At 34.3% G+C, this 14,940-nt stretch overlaps 1 protein-coding gene across 3 annotated transcripts; it reads left to right on the top strand.

Moving 5' to 3' along the window:
• LOC107608990 lies at positions 353-3,061 on the top strand. Of its 3 annotated transcripts, XM_021107589.1 has the most exons (6): positions 353-495; positions 675-736; positions 1,198-1,318; positions 2,371-2,592; positions 2,701-2,924; positions 3,026-3,061. In XM_021107589.1, exons 1-5 carry the CDS (start codon positions 376-378, stop codon positions 2,893-2,895), a joined length of 720 nt encoding a protein of 239 aa, XP_020963248.1. In that variant the 5' UTR covers positions 353-375; the 3' UTR covers positions 2,896-2,924; positions 3,026-3,061. The 3 variants fall into 3 exon arrangements, with proteins under 3 accessions (XP_020963248.1, XP_020963249.1, XP_016166285.2); XM_021107590.1 differs by lacking the exon at positions 3,026-3,061 and having other exon boundaries at positions 2,691-2,924; XM_016310799.2 differs by lacking the exons at positions 353-495; positions 675-736; positions 1,198-1,318 and adding exons at positions 1,501-1,656; positions 2,118-2,238.

Genomic DNA, 14,940 nt, shown 5'->3' on the forward strand with positions numbered 1-14,940 from the left:
ATGCCCTCCTAGTGTGGGTCTTCAAGGGATGCGTTGGTCAACTATGTTGATCAGGTTTTACTTCCTTCACATTTCAATATTATAACCTGAAAAATAGTAGTTTTAGATATTTTATTAAGAATATTTGACATGATTAGGTTTTAATTCATGATATCCCTATACCATGAATTATTTTTCCACATGGTTTGAGCTAAAGTTGTTCCTGTGAAATCACATGAATGAATTTTTATCCTAAATCTTGATGGTTCTAAGTGAATGAATTGCTCAAGTTTCCAACTGCACTTTGCCAGCTTCAATGAGTAATCAACATTATGTTCCATTTTAGTTTTCTTTTGCACCATCTTTTAAGTGATTGAGGAGGAGGAGGCGGTGGTGATGGTGCTTGCTACAGCTGCGGTGGTAGGTACAACGGCGGAGGCGGTGGTGGAAGCTGTAACAACTGTGGGTATTCTGGGCTTTTGCAAGGGACTGCCCAACAAGCTCTCGCTGACAAATGTAAGTATACACTTTAATTTCTCTGATCATTATGTTGTGTTTGAAAAATAGTGGTTTTGCAGAATCTTGTGTCTTTCAAGTAGGATTGATTGAAAATTTTTGGTACCTTATTGGTTAAAAAATTGATTTTAAAATTGAATTTTTGGTTAATTGTAATGATTTTAAAACTGAATTTTAAGATTGAGAAAGTGACTCGTAGAGCACAGGAGCAATTTCAGATGGTTTTAGAGGAGAAAAGCAGGTTATCTCTCTTTGTTTTTATCTTTATTTTCTTATTATTTATGTTTTATTTTCTATCTTTAATCTTTTTGTTACTTTGAATATATTGGGTATTGGATTAGAGTAGCCATAAATAAGAAGAAAATAACATGAAGCTAGGATAAAAGATAAGATGCACAATAATTTCTGTACGTGTGTTATTCCCAAACATAATATGAAAATTGCACGAAGTATTAGAGACATATTCTCCTGTGTCCCGATCCAATTCTTTATTGCCTCTAACAAGAATTTCCAGGGTAGGGATCTTCTTGAACCACATTTCATGAGATGTGTAGTTTAATGCAGTTATTGTGCCCCAAGGGGAAATTTTCCACCGGTTTTAAACAGATGAACAAACTTCGAATATCTTATTAAATTTTTTGGTTAACTTAGAAAGGCATAGAAGGCTCATTTACAGATTCCTGTTTCTTGTTGATCTTTCAGATTTGCATTCGATGTTGATCTTGATGCTCCAAAAGTTAGAATTCCTCTCAGATCTCGTGGTTCAGCCAGATGTGATAGTCATTTTCTTTTGGACTTTGGTCATTTTACACTACACACTGCGGTATGCTGCTTGAGCTGTGGGGAATTGAGTTGCACTTTTGTTGTTTGGCCTTTCTATTGACAACGTTGTTTGGCCTTCTCTTGTATGATTTGGTGTTTTTACAGGAAAGCCAGTCTGATGAGCAGAGGCATAATCTGTTTGAAAAATAGTGGTTTTGCAGAATCTTGTGTCTTTCAAGTAGGATTGATTGAAAATTTTTGGTACCTTATTGGTTAAAAAATGATTTTAAAACTGAATTTTTGGTTAATTGTAATGATTTTAAAACTGAATTTTAAGATTGAGAAAGTGACTCGTAGAGCACAGGAGCAATTTCAGATGGTTTTAGAGGAGAAAAGCAGGTTATCTCTCTTTGTTTTTATCTTTATTTTCTTATTATTTATGTTTTATTTTCTGTCTTTAATCTTTTTGTTACTTTGAATATATTGGGTATTGGATTAGAGTAGCCATAAATAAGAAGAAAATAACATGAAGCTAGGATAAAAGATAAGATGCACAATAATTTCTGTACGTGTGTTATTCCCAAACATAATATGAAAATTGCACGAAGTATTAGAGACATATTCTCCTGTGTCCCGATCCAATTCTTTATTGCCTCTAACAAGAATTTCCAGGGTAGGGATCTTCTTGAACCACATTTCATGAGATGTGTAGTTTAATGCAGTTATTGTGCCCCAAGGGGAAATTTTCCACCGTTTTTAAGCAGATGAACAAACTTCGAATATCTTATTAAATTTTTCGGTTAACTTAGAAAGGCATAGAAGGCTCATTTACAGATTCCTGTTTCTTGTTTATCTTTCAGATTTGCATTCGATGTTGATCTTGATGCTCCAAAAGTTAGAATTTCTCTCAGATCTCGTGGTTCAGCCAGATGTGATAGTCATTTTCTTTTGGACTTTGGTCATTTTACACTACACACTGCGGTATGCTGCTTGAGCTGTGGGGAATTGAGTTGCACTTTTGAGCTGTGGGGAATTGAGTTGCACTTTTGTTGTTTGGCCTTTTTATTGACAACGTTGTTTGGCCTTCTCTTGTATGATTTGGTGTTTTTACAGGAAAGCCAGTCTGATGAGCAGAGGCATAATCTTTATTCTCGATTTTACATATCAGGACGTGATTTTGCTGCCTTTTTTACGGACTGTGGCTCTGATTTTGGGAGTTGCAGTTTGGTTAAACCAACTCATGATAGTCAAATAATAAGCTCACCATGGGCCAAAGAAGCTGATAATGTGTATTCTGTCATTGATAGGTGTGGAATGGCAGTACTTGTTAATCAGGTTTGTCTGTCGTGTACTTATCAAAACTGTACTACAGTAATGATCTGCATCGCATTTTTGTTGAGCATAATTTGTTCTTATCCTGTTTGTGCCTCTGGTTTTCTGAAGATTAAAGTGCCTCATCCAAGTTACCCATCGACATGTATATCCATTCAAGTGCCAAATCTTTGCATTCACTTTTCACCAGAGAGATTTTGTAGAATCATGGAAATGCTGAGCATATTGCCAAGACTATGGAAACATGTAATCAGCCTACACCTGATAGTTTACACTCCAAACTTGCTCCTTGGAGTCGTGATCTAGTTGTTGATGGTAGAATCCTAGTTTGGAAGGTACTTCTGCAAACCTTTTAAAAATGTTTCCGTTAGCGATTATATTTGAGGTAATAACTTTTTTCGTTAAATCAGAAACCTAAATAGCCCTCATCTTACATGGAATTGGGAATTCAGTTGCTACGTGGCAAAATTTCTGGTGCTTTCGGGGTCATATCTTTATGTATTTGAAACTGCAGAGTCTCAGAGTTACCAGCGATACCTAAGGTTTTAAACCCAACCCTCCTCCTCCTTTCCTATTTTAGAACTTTGATATTATTTCCTATTTTAAATTGAAGAGAAGAGAATAAGGAAACATTTATATGGAGAGTGAAATATAGAAATATACTCCAAAGTAGGATGGCCAGTCCATTTGCATGTCCGAAATGGGAACTTCGTTAAAAGTTCAAACAATCATGATGCAGTAATGTAAAGAGGACAGTTACTGATGAGAGAGGCATCATGGTTTATATTGGCATTTTTTTCTCTTTGAAAATGCATCAAGTGGTTTATTTTAAACTGCTTTGTCATAAACTTGACATTCTTTTCTGTTCACCTTATCCTTGATATATTTATTTATTTATTTTTGAAAAAATAAGAATTTCATTAGGAAGAGAGTAGGATAATACAAATTGGGGATAAGGGTTCCCCATACAAAAGTAAAGCAAACAAAAGATTTATCTATGAAGCATAGCTTTCCAATATCTGAACATGTTGGAGAGGGAAAGCCCCCTGTAAAGATTACGAGCTTTAATCATCCAAATAATGGTGAATTTTGACGTGAATTTTTTTTCTCTCTTAACCTTTTTGGCAGGGCATGGATTATAGGAAGTGGTAATGGTGAAGATAGAATTGCTCCACTGCTTGTGTTGAGTTCCTCTTTCAAAAAATAAAATGGTGAAGACAGAGAGGATTTAGGATACAATATTTTAGTTTTTGGTAGAGTATTAGTAGTAAATTCTAAGTGGTCTCATGTTTATTTTGATATAGCTATGCTTAATTTAGTGTGAGATGTATGAATATTAATACTTTTGGATCATTATAAATATATTTTATTTACAGATAATTTTTATTATTTAAAGAAATTATTTAGTATAATTATGTATTTATTTTTATTTTATAATATTATTTAACTCATTTAATTAAAAATGCTGAATTATTATACATGTAATTATATTATTAAATATTATGTTGTATTAATAATTAGTAGAATATTATATATATATACAAAAAAAAGTGAGACCTAAGGCTACACTTATATATAGTAGTTATAGTATACAAAAAAAAAATGAGGGACCTAAGGCTACACTTATAAAAAGTAGCTATGGTATACAATGTGGCTACGCTTTACAAGTGATGCAGTAGCGTTGAAAAGCGTAGCCTATTCTGGCAAAAATGGAAGCTGAAAAGCGTAGTCTTTGGTTCTGGACAGGATCACTTGAAAAGCGTAGCCTATTTCCAAACGCCAAAAGCGTAGCCCTTGGTGCAGAAAAGCGTAGCCTTTGAGAATAGGCAACGACCGAATAGGAATCACCCCAAAAAGCGTAGCTGTAGCCTAGAAAGCGTAGCCATAGCCTAAGGCATCATTTTTTTTCACTTTTGGCTACACTTTTCAAGTGTACCTGAATGGGTGTTTTTCTTGTAGTGGAGAAAAGGCAAAGTGAAAAGGGGATGGAAATGTGGAGGAGGTGTAGAGGGAGATGACAGAAGTTATTAGAAGAACAACAAAAGAAAGTATTGGTGAATCTAGAGGGATAGGACCAAGAGACAAGGAGTCTTGGTGGTGGAATATGAGTGTACAAGAAAAGATAAAAACAAAAAGGGAGTGATTTAAAGGGTGGTATTTGTGCCGCAATATAGATAATTGAAAAAAATATAAGGCGGCTAAGAAAGAGACAAAAGTAACTGTAAGTGAAGCAAGAACAAGAGCATATGAGGGTCTTTACCAGTCTTTAGGTACGAAGAAATGAGAAAACGGTATATATAGAATCACAAAGAGCCATGAAAGAATAACGAGAGACTTGGATAAGGTTAAGTGCATAAAGGATAAAGATGGAGAGGTTTTGGCTCAAGATGAGAAGATTAATGAAAGGTAGAAGAGTTACTTCTACGAATTATTTAGTGAAGGACAGAAGACTCTTCCGAACTTTGGTCAGTTATGCACGAAGGAAGAAGATCAAAACTTCAACTACTATCAAAGGATTCGAGACTTCGAGGTAATAGAGGCTCTAAAGCGGATGAAAAATGGTAAGGTAGTAGGACCTAATAATATTCCGATTGATGTTTGGAAGGGCCTTGGAGAGAAAGGCATTAGTTGGTTAACCAAGTTTTTTAATGAGATTTTAAGGTCAATCAACAAGATGCCAGATGAGTGGAGCAATAACACCTTGGTACCTATCTACAAGAATAAGAGGGATATACAGAATTGTGAAAACTATAGAGGGATCAAGCTCATGAGCCATATCATGAAGTTATGGGAAAGGGTGATAAAACAGAGGTTAAGATAAAAGACACAAGTAACAGAGAACCAATTTGATTTTATACCAAGCAAATCTACCATTGAAGCTACATACTTGGTAAGAAGGATGATAAAGAGGTATTGTAGTTATAAAAGGATCTACATATGGTGTTTGTTGATTTGAAAAAAGCGTATGATAAGGTGTCAAGGGAGGTCTTATGGAAGTTTTGGAAAGGAAAAGAGTGAGAATCGCATATATTCGTGAAATTAAAGACATGTATAATAGGGCTACAACTAGTGTGAAGACTCAAGGTGGTGTGACAGAAAAATTTTCTATTTGTGTAGAATTATACCAGGGATCATCATTAAGTCCACACATTTTCATATTAGCCTTGGAAGTACTCACAGAGCATATCCAAGAGCTTGTGCCATGGTGCATGCTTTTTGCCGACGATATCGTCCTTAAGGGAGAGTCAGAGAAAGACCTAAATAAGAAGTTGGATTTATAGAGATAAGCTCTAGAAGTGTATGATCTGCGCATAAACTGTAGCAAGACGGAATATATGGAATGTAAGTTTGACCGTCGAAGAAAAAAAATCCTAATACAGAGGTGAAGATTGGAGAAAACATTCTACAAAAAAAGTTAAAAATTTTAAGTATCTTGGATGCATTATACAGGATAATAAAGAGATTGAACATGATGTAAATCGTAGGATTCAAGTAGGTTAGTCAAAATAATGAAGTGCGTCCAGTTTTATATGTGACAAAAAAGTGCCTTTAAAATTTAAAGGTAAATTTTATCGCACTGCTACCAGAACGGCTATGCTTTATAGTACAGAGTGTTGGGCAGCCAAAAGGAAGCACGAACATAAATTAAGAGTGGTAGATATGATGTTGAGATAGATGAGTGGTCATATGCTATTGGATAGAATAAAGAACGAAGATATAAGAGAGAGAGTTGGAGTAGTACCTATTGTGGAAAAAATGGTAGAATCGCGTCTCGGGTGGTTTGGACATGTGAAAAGAAGATTGATAGAGCACCCAATTAGGAGAGTGGATGAGATGGAAGATGGACAATGGGTGAAAGGCAGAGGAAGACCTAGGAAGACCATCAATAAGGTGGTCAAACGAGATCTACATGTAATCAGTCTTTCTGTAGACATGATACATGATAGAGCTCAATGACGTTGTTTGATCTATGTAGCCGACCCCACCTAATGAGACAAGACTTCATTGTTGTTGTTGTTGTTGTTGCTGTTGCTGTTGCTGTTACTGTTGTTGTTGCTGTTGCTGTTGCTGTTACATATTACTCTTTTAAATTTTTAAAATTTTATTTATAAATTATAAATTATTATTTGCTCAAGTTGTTATTTTTTAATTTTAAGTTGTTTTACTTGGATGATTATTTTTTAAATTTTAAGTTATTTTTTAAGTTATTACTTTTAAATTTTAAGTTATTTATAAATTATTATTATTTACTTAAGAGTTGATATTTTTAATTTTTAATTATTTGCTCATAATTAAAATTTTAAAAAAAATAATTTAAATTTATTTTAATTTAAATTTATTTCTAAACTAATAAATTCACGCAATCATTGTATGAGTCAACTTTAATTAATTCAAATTTATTTCTAAGCTAATAACGATAATAATTAATAATTATTCCATTAGTTTTCATATAACAATAATAATTTTGAGTTAGTTGTTAGGATTTTTATTTTAAATTCAAATCAAAATCAATTAGGTTTTCGAAAATCTTAGCTATGAGTCAACTATAAATGTACGAATTAGAGATACATAGTACCACACCTCCCTTACTTAGTACAATTAACTACTCCTTTTAAAATATTTTTATCTTTTAACAATGGCGATTTGTGTTCACAAAACTGCTAAAATTAATCTTACAGCTGATAATTTATGTATACGTATATGAGTGATAAGGTTATGGATACTATTGAGTTGCGAAAATTCTCCATTGTCATTCTCAATTGAGATGGTTTGGTTCGATGAAGACGTGAGTTTTCTACCACTTTTTTAAATAATATTAAATTCATATTTATATTATTGATATTTCAAATGTGTTTATTTACCTCATGTTAATTGTTCTTTGATTTTTGTTTGTCAATTCTAGGAAGAAAAAATACATGCTTCGGTTAAGAAGGCTCTTATATCTCGATTCGTGAATTTGCTAAGAGAAGGAATAACATATCAAATCACATATTTTAGTGTTGAATGCAATATGGGTAACTTCAAGACCATGAGTATGTGATAAATTTAAACCAGCGTACTAATGTGCATAGACTTCCGAAATCGTCAAGTATCCCACAATATGAATTTAGTTTTGTGAGTTTTGACACGCTCAATGCTTCTAAATTCGATTACACCTTTTTTGTTGGTAAGTTTATCTAGGAGGGTTGGGGGTGGGTGATGCAGTGGTTCAGAATGCGACACTACTGTTTAAATGGTGGTGGCGGTTCTCAAAGGAGGAATGCCCTTTATGGAAGAAGATTGTGTGCTCCTGTAATAATTTGAACCCGAACCTCTTGCTTTCAACTCAGTAATTACCAGAAAGAGGTGGACCATAGAGGGACATATGTCAAGTGCCAATAACGGAGCAACATGTAAGGCAAAAGATGATTGATAGGCTTGCTATAGAAGTAGGGGATGGTAGGTCCACCAGATTTTGGGAGGATACATGGCTCCAAGTGGGAAAGTTGAAAAACTCCTTTTCGAGACTCTTCTTGATTTCAAACCAACAAGGATCAATGATTGGGGACTGTGGATTTTGGAATGGGATAGAGTGGGTTTGGCACTTTCAATGGAGAAAAGAACTACGTCAATGGAAAACAGATACCTTAGATCAGATGATTCAAGTCTTGCAATCTGTTAGATTGATATCAGAAGTGCAAGATAGAGTGGTGTGAAAATTTGATAAGGAATGCGTTTATTCCACTAACTCATTTGTGCAGGTTATGCAGGAAGAGGCTATGGATGAGGAGCTTCTGAGATATAAATTTACAAAGAAAATTTGGAAAGGACTAGTTCTGCCTCGAGTGGAGCTATTCACTTGGTTTGTCTTGGTAGGTAGGGTCAATACAAAGGATCGGCTATGTAGGCTGGGAATTCTACCATAGAATGATAATTTGTGCGTGTTGTGTAACAAAGAAGTAGAAGATTTACAACACTTATTTGTTACTTTGAGTTCTCTTGACAGGTGTGGTGTGCCTGGATATCAAAGTTGGGACAGAAGTGGATTGCACCGAGTTCCTTGAAAGATCACTTTGAGAGCTAGAAATTGATGCCGCTGAGAAAAGAGTTGCGCAGGAGTTGGATAATTGGTTCTCAGTTGTGTGGAACATTTGGTTACGACGGAATGAGATTATTTTTCAGAGTAAGACAACAGGAGTTGGAGATTGTGTGGCTCAATCATTCTCATGTGCCACGACTTGGTGTGGTCAATAACTCATGTTGTTGATGGCTATGCCAGAGATGACATAGGAGTTATTTGATTGTTTTTATTTTTTCTGTATTATTTTGCTCCACTTCGGTGTTGAGCTTTTCTTTTAAAAAAAAGTTTATTGTTTTACAAAAAAATAAATTCATTGATAAATTTATTCATTTTATCAATTTTTTCTTAGCATTGTTATTAAAAATAAATTCTTTTTATCTTAATTCATTTTAGATATTATTGGATACTTGCTAAAATTGGAAGTGAGAAGACTCTTGAAAAGAATCACAAGTCTATCAAGTACAATATTATTAAATTAGAAGTCGATGATGGATAATAAATTATTTTTGGATTCTTTAGCTATATATTTAAATCTTTTATTTATCATAAACATAATTTTTGACGAATTAATTCAAATTTTTTCGAAAAAATTGTGCAGAGTTTCTAAAAATATAATTCATTTATAAGTAGTTCATTTTGAATTAATCCGAATAACGTGCGAATAAAATAGGTTTAACTTGAATGCGTATACATTAGTTTGTTTGAAATATTTTTTAAGAAAAAAATATTTTAATATTATAATATTAACTTTTTAACTGAATTTTTAAATTTTAGTTAGTTAAGTATAAAAATATATAAGGTATGATAAATTTTCTTGACTTCTATGAATATTGGCTAAACAACATGTTAAGATTATCGAATATTATTTTTACTTAATTTATTTAATATAGAATTATTTTCTGTAACTCAAGTTTATAATATTTTATGTTCTTTTAATTTGTAACAATATTTTACTCTTTCTCTTTTTATTTGTTTATAGTTAATATTTTGAAAATTGTAACTATTTTTTTTAATAAAAATACTGTTTTGTGTGCTTGAAAGATTTTTGTTAAAAAAAAATCATTTTTGATAGGTCTTTATAAAATTAATTAATTTGACATTTATTACAATTTTATTGGTTGTTAGTTTTTACGTTGTAATTAGTTTTTTTTATTATAATTTTAAGTCTTATGTATCTAATTGCTAATTAAAAAAGTATACTTAATATTTAATATTGTATTTGATATAAAAAAATAGAGTGTGTACTTTTTGACAATTATGTATAAGAATTAAATATTTTTTTGGGTTTTGGCAATAAAGATGGAACTGTTGTCGTCCTATTGATATCTAATAGCGTTAGCAAACCAACTCGTATTTGAAATACAATTTGAATATTATTAGCTGACAGGATACTGTATGAGAAGAAAAAAAATTGAAAAATCAAGGTATTTCATTATGTCTTTTTTTATATCAAGATTGTATTCTCTTTTTACTTTTATTTTTATTAAAATATTAATGAGTTTTATTCTAAAATTATTTATTAAATATTTCATAAAACCGTCATGTACTTTTGCTATGACTAAACATGACTGATGATGAATTAAAAAATTTCTGCGGTATTGAAATTGAGAAAAGACTCAATAACAATATGAGATTTTTAAGAAACTATCAATTAATATCATATCCGAGTTGTCTGATGTTTGTCTTTTTTTAGAATAAGATTTTTATTTGAAATTACTTATTAAATATTTCATAAAATCATCATGTGCTTTTACTAGGACTAAACATGACTGACGACGAATTAAAAAATCTTTACCTTATTGAGATTAAGAAGATACTCAATAACAATGCGAGATCTTTAAGAGACTATCAATCAATGTCATATCCTGAGCTGTCTGATGTTCGTCTTTTTCAGAATAAGCTAATAGAGGAGGAGTTAGCATATGACACAAATGAATTGACTCGTACAAATTTATATACGGAACAAAAGATGATTCATGAACAAATGTTAGTATTTAATGAGATACTCAATACTGTTATTATAGATTCTGGTAATTTTTACTTTGTTTATGGGCATGGTGGGTGTGGTAAGACATATTTGGAATGGACTTTCTTCTGCTATTCGATTTAGAGAAAAGATTGTTTTAAATATCGCATCTAGTGAAATTGCGCCTTTACTCCTACCTGGTGGCAGAACGGCTCATTCTAAGTTTTCAATACCCATTACAATTACTGATGAATCTACTTACAACATCAAGCATAGCAATTTGAAGGATGAGCTGCTCATCTAAAGTAGCTTAATAATTTGGGATGAAGCTCCAATGCTCAATAAAATGTGCTTTGAAGCATTTGATCGGACGCTCAGGGATCTTATGTTAGTTACCGATCAATGTAAGACATATCAACTATTTGATGGTAAGGTTGTAGTTCTAGGAGGTGATTTCTGACAGATACTTCCAATGATTCTGAAAGGGAGTACACATGATATATTATCATCATCTATTAACTCATTCCATCTGTGGTCGTTCTGTAAGGTTCTGAAGTTGTATACTAATATGAGGCTTCTAATGTCTTCTTCAAATCAACATGATGGTGAAATGAAGAAATTTGCTAATTAGATATTTGATGTTGGAAATGGAAATATTGGTTCTGCTGTTGGTAATGAGTTAGAAGTTGAAATTCTAGATGACCTGCTTATTACAACTACTAATGAGCCTCTCTCTCATTTGGTAGAATTTGCATATCCAAATTTGTTGCAAAACATATCAGATTACATGTATTTTTAGAGTAGGGCAATTCTTGCACCCACACTTGAAAGTGTCGAGAAGGTAAACGATTTTGTCTTGACAATCTTCCTAGAAATAGAAAAGGAGTATCTAAATTCTGACATAACATGTCAAGCTGATGAGAATGAAGATGTACAACAAGAGTGGTTCACACCAGAGTTCCTAAATGATATCAAATGTTCGGGACTACCTAACCACAAGTTGACTTTGAAGCCAGGAGTCGCTGTAATGCTATTGCGAAACATAGACCAGACTTTAGGTTTATGGAAAGGGACAAGGTTAATAGTAACAAACTTGGCAACAACGTAATTGGAGCGATGGTAGTGATCCATAGAAATATTGGCGACAAAGTGTATATTCCAAGAATGAACTTGATTCCTTCAGATTCAGGATTGCTATTTAAGGTTCAACAAAGACAATTTCCATTAACAATGTGCTTTGCAATGACCATCAACAAGAGTCAGGGTCAATCATTATCATATGTAGGACTTTACTTGCCAAAATTAGTATTCACCTATAGACAAATTTACATTGCTTTGTCAAGAGTTAAGAGTCGCAGTGGCCTCAAAGTTCTAATTCTGGACGAAGACAGCAACCAAAATCATCAACAACAAATGTCGTGTTCAAAGAAGTTTTTAATAATATTTAGGTAAAAAAACTATTATTTTTATTTTAATAACATGTTATGATTTACATTTTTGTACAAATATTTACTATAGATATAATTAATTTATTTATAACTCTGCTTTCAGATTTAAAATGAAATGTGTAACAGGAAGCACAACATCATATGCCAATTATTTTTCTAATGAGTTTAGTAAAATACTAGGTTGTCAATAAATTTTCATTGATCTTTTTATATAAAGTTTAGTATAAAATTGACATATGTAAGACCCGGTTAATTAATGGCTAATTAATCCATAAATGAGAATTTATTCTAGAAAGCCAAAAATATGATTTTTGTGGCTAAATATGATAGAGAAAATCGAGACGAGAATTTCGGTACCAATTTTATAGAAATCGGACCAAGATTGGACCGAACGGGCCAAACTGGGCCAACCGGACCCAAAGTGGGCCCTTGGCCCAACTAAACTAAACCAAAACCCTAGTTTTCAGCACTCTCTCTCCTCACAACACACAAACACATGCTGAAATGGATATGGAGGGGGGAAGAACACTCTCTCAAGTTCTCTCCCTTGGTTGATCTTCAAACCACCATAACTTTTGATCTAGAGCTCCGATTGCCGCACCGTTTGCGGTTACGTGTTCACCGCGGAGAGCTCTACAAAACCCATACAATCAATCTCGAGGTAAGCCACGTTTTGCTCTTCAAATTTCCAGCTTTGATTTCGAGTTTCATGAGCAACAATGTTGAGATTTTTGGCTCTTTAATGTTATAGGACCTAACTCTCTTGAAGGAGAAGGTTAATCTTGTCTCCTTGGACCTTGGGTGTGGTAAGATTCTCAACTCTAATATAATTTGTTGTTCTATGATGTTTGGGTATTGAGATGTTGTGTATGGGTATGATGATTGTGGCTTAGGTTGTGTATATGTGAATATTGGGGCTTGATTGAGACCTTGGCAAGCTTGAAAAGGGATTTTTTGGTGGTAAAAATCTGTTCTTGGAGGTGTTGAGACCTAGAGGACTTGTGGACAAGTGGTTTGGAAGTGCTCCGGTTGAGCTTAGGAAATCGGCTAAAGTATGGTCTCGGTTTCTCATATCTAATATGTAATGTGGTAGGAAATACTTAGGCTAGAGGCCCTAAGATAGGCATTGAATTGATGATGTTGTTGAATGGTTGAGATATATGATGTGATCATATATGTGATTATGAATATTGATGCCTTGATTGTATGATATATGAGAAATGCATGTTGTGATAAATGCTTGATGAATGATTGAGGTTGAATTGGTGGGTGGTACCATATTGATGGTGAGTATGATGTTGATTATGTATAATGATGGTTGATTGGAAATGGTATTATTGAAAATTGGGATGAGGAAGGATGTATGACATGATATTATATTTGTCCTTTAGCCATTTGATTGAGAAGTGTTAAAATGGTTGGTTGGTGGTTTTGGGAATTGTGGTAAAGTGTCAATGTGTGAGTGGAGGATGGCTTGATGTTGATTTTGGTACATTTTGATTGATTTCAAAAAGGGTTGAAATTGGCATGTTTTGGGTGATTTTGAAAATAGTTGAAAATGGCTTGTTTTGAAAATGGCACCTTGTGATTTTGTATGAAAATATGTTTTTGGGCATACTTTGACGGGACATAACTTGGACTACGGATCTCTGATTTATGCCAAATTTGTTTAGAAATGAAATTGGATCCGGGATGTCCATGCCGTTCGAAGAACGGGTGAAAAACGATTTAAAATGAGAAAGTTATGTCCGTCGGAAGATTGGGGGTCGAATCTGTGAATTCTGCAGCTTTTAACTTAGAAATTTTTTAGCAGAATGACCCTCCGCGCGTAGGCACACTTGGCGCGTACGCGCCGACCTTCAAGAAAGCACCATCCGCGCGTGCGCGTACTGTGCGCGGACGCGTCAATGCACTGCACCAATTGTCCAGCCATTTTCCCGAGAGTTGTGCCAGTTTTATGCCTGGGGCGCAAGTGCACCCACGCGTACGCGTGGCTGACGCTTGCGCGTCGTTTGGCTATTTTTCAATCCGCGCGTATGACGCTTGCAGGTCGATGAGTTTTGTGGCCATCCACGCGTGCGCGTGGAGTGCGCGTACGCGTGGCCCTGTTTTCATCCCAAAGTTGATTTTTGAGTTTTAAAAGCCAAATTTCATACTTCTAAGCCTCTGATCTCACCACTTATGTCTTAAATCATTATGTTATGCCTAGCAATGAGAAAAAGGAGCTAGTGAATGTGGCAACTTGCGAGTGAAGCAAGGGAATATGGATGATCATTGAGGATCAAAGATGATTATGTGAGATGCGGTGGATGGCGGTGGAAGTGCTGGTTATGCCATGGGCCGAAAGGCCGTGATTGTTGATGAATTGGCTGGTTATGGATTTAACCGTGAGCCGGATGGCTGGATTATTGCCGTTTGATGGCGGAGCCATGATTATGGCTAAGTATAAATGCATATAAGCTGTTGAATGAATTGTGAATGTTGCACTTCCACTATCGGAGATGAGAGTTTCCCTGGGAGAAAGCAGTGGCTAGCCACCACGTGCTCCAGGTTGAGACTCGAAGCTCTTTGACCCGATGTCGTCAGGGTGGCCGGGCACTGTGAAAGCCCCGAATGAGCTCACCCCCATAAATATTCACCAGTGAAGGTGATGGATATGGATCATGATTATGATCAAGTTTATATTGAGTATAACTCGAGTTGGGGAGACACGACAGAGGGACAGTCCAATGGTTAGCTACCAGGACTTGTCGGGTTGGCTCTATAACCGACAGATGATATCATCAGCCATTAAGAGTAGGCATTCATCATATGCATACTATGTGAATTGATTGAGATTGCCAATTTGACTGCATATTACTTGCTATTTGTCTAAA

This window comes from Arachis ipaensis, chromosome B07 (genome assembly GCF_000816755.2).
Source record: "Arachis ipaensis cultivar K30076 chromosome B07, Araip1.1, whole genome shotgun sequence".
NCBI lineage: Eukaryota > Viridiplantae > Streptophyta > Magnoliopsida > Fabales > Fabaceae > Arachis > Arachis ipaensis.